This window comes from Terrapene carolina, unplaced genomic scaffold (assembly GCF_002925995.2).
Source record: "Terrapene carolina triunguis isolate 2854851 unplaced genomic scaffold, T_m_triunguis-2.0 Scaffold51, whole genome shotgun sequence".
Taxonomy (NCBI): domain Eukaryota; kingdom Metazoa; phylum Chordata; order Testudines; family Emydidae; genus Terrapene; species Terrapene triunguis.
The window spans coordinates 1643734-1644722 of NW_020664402.1; the positions used below are offsets into that span (position 1 = coordinate 1643734).

At 74.1% G+C, this 989-nt stretch overlaps 1 protein-coding gene across 1 annotated transcript in view; it reads right to left on the minus strand.

Annotated features, from left to right (window-relative positions):
- The window catches only part of LOC112123337 (E3 ubiquitin-protein ligase MARCH5-like), a 4089-nt gene extending 3576 nt beyond the window's left edge, over nt 1–513 (minus strand). The window contains 2 exon segments of the mRNA XM_026656871.2: nt 444–495; nt 498–513. Coding sequence (XP_026512656.1) covers nt 444–495; nt 498–513 — 68 coding nt within the window.
- Nucleotides 514–989: the final 476 nt, after the last annotated feature.

Here is a 989-nt window from a genome sequence, read left to right on the forward strand (position 1 = left end):
GGGGGGGGGGGGGGGGGGGGGGGGGGGGGGGCTGTGTGGCATGGCCTAGGTCCGCCCCCCCAGGGAAGGGACACGCTGGCAGCACAGGACCGGGCAGGCCACTGGCCATCTGGCAACTGCCGGTTTGTAACTAGTGCCCTGGGCTGGGTGGGGCCGCCCCCCCATTGCCCCTGGCTGGCCCCTCGCTCCGGGGACCGACACCTCCCACCCCCACGGGGGCCCACAAATCTGTTTGGTGCGGGGCCCACAAAAGGTTAATCCGGCCCTAGGCCGGCTCCAGCCCTTGGGGGGGAGATTCGAGCCGGGGGCGGGACTCGGGGGCCGGGGCTGGGCTCGGGAGGGGTGGGGGTTCGGGCTCGTCTGGGCTCGGTTCCGGCCGGGGGCGGGGTTCGGGCTCGGCTGGGCTCGGTTCCTGCCCGGGCCGGGGACCCCCTAGTGCTCACCTCTCCTCGGCCGGCTCGGCCATGGCGGGCGGGCCGCTCACACCCCCGGGCAGCCCCGGGGCCCGGCCATCGCCGGCCCCCGGCCCGAGCGAGCGCGCAGCCAGCCGCGATCCGCGGGGCGCTGCCCCTGCGCCGGATCGCTGTTCTCCCCCGGCCGCTCCGCTGCGCCTCGTCCCGCTCCCGGCTCTGGCGCAGCTTAGCCCGGCCCCGGGGCGGCCCCGCAGCCTTGAGCCCGCCCCGCAGGCCCCGGAGAGCGGCGCGGCCTGGTTCTGAACAGGCCCAAGAAGTGCGGAGCCCGGGCCCGGGTCTGGCTCGGGACAGGGGCAGGGCGCGCACAGTCCCGCCCGTCTAAGGCCATGGGTAGGAGGGTTAATCCCACCTGGCTCTTCTGTGGGTGCCACCTGTACAGCTCTACCCCGTCAGTAGCTTTATGCCCGTTTTGCAGATGGGGAAACTGAGGCACGACGAGGGGTACCACGGTCACCCAGCAGGCAAGGTGGCAGAGCGTGGACCTGAAGCCTGTGCTCCCCAGGCCCAGCTCAGTGC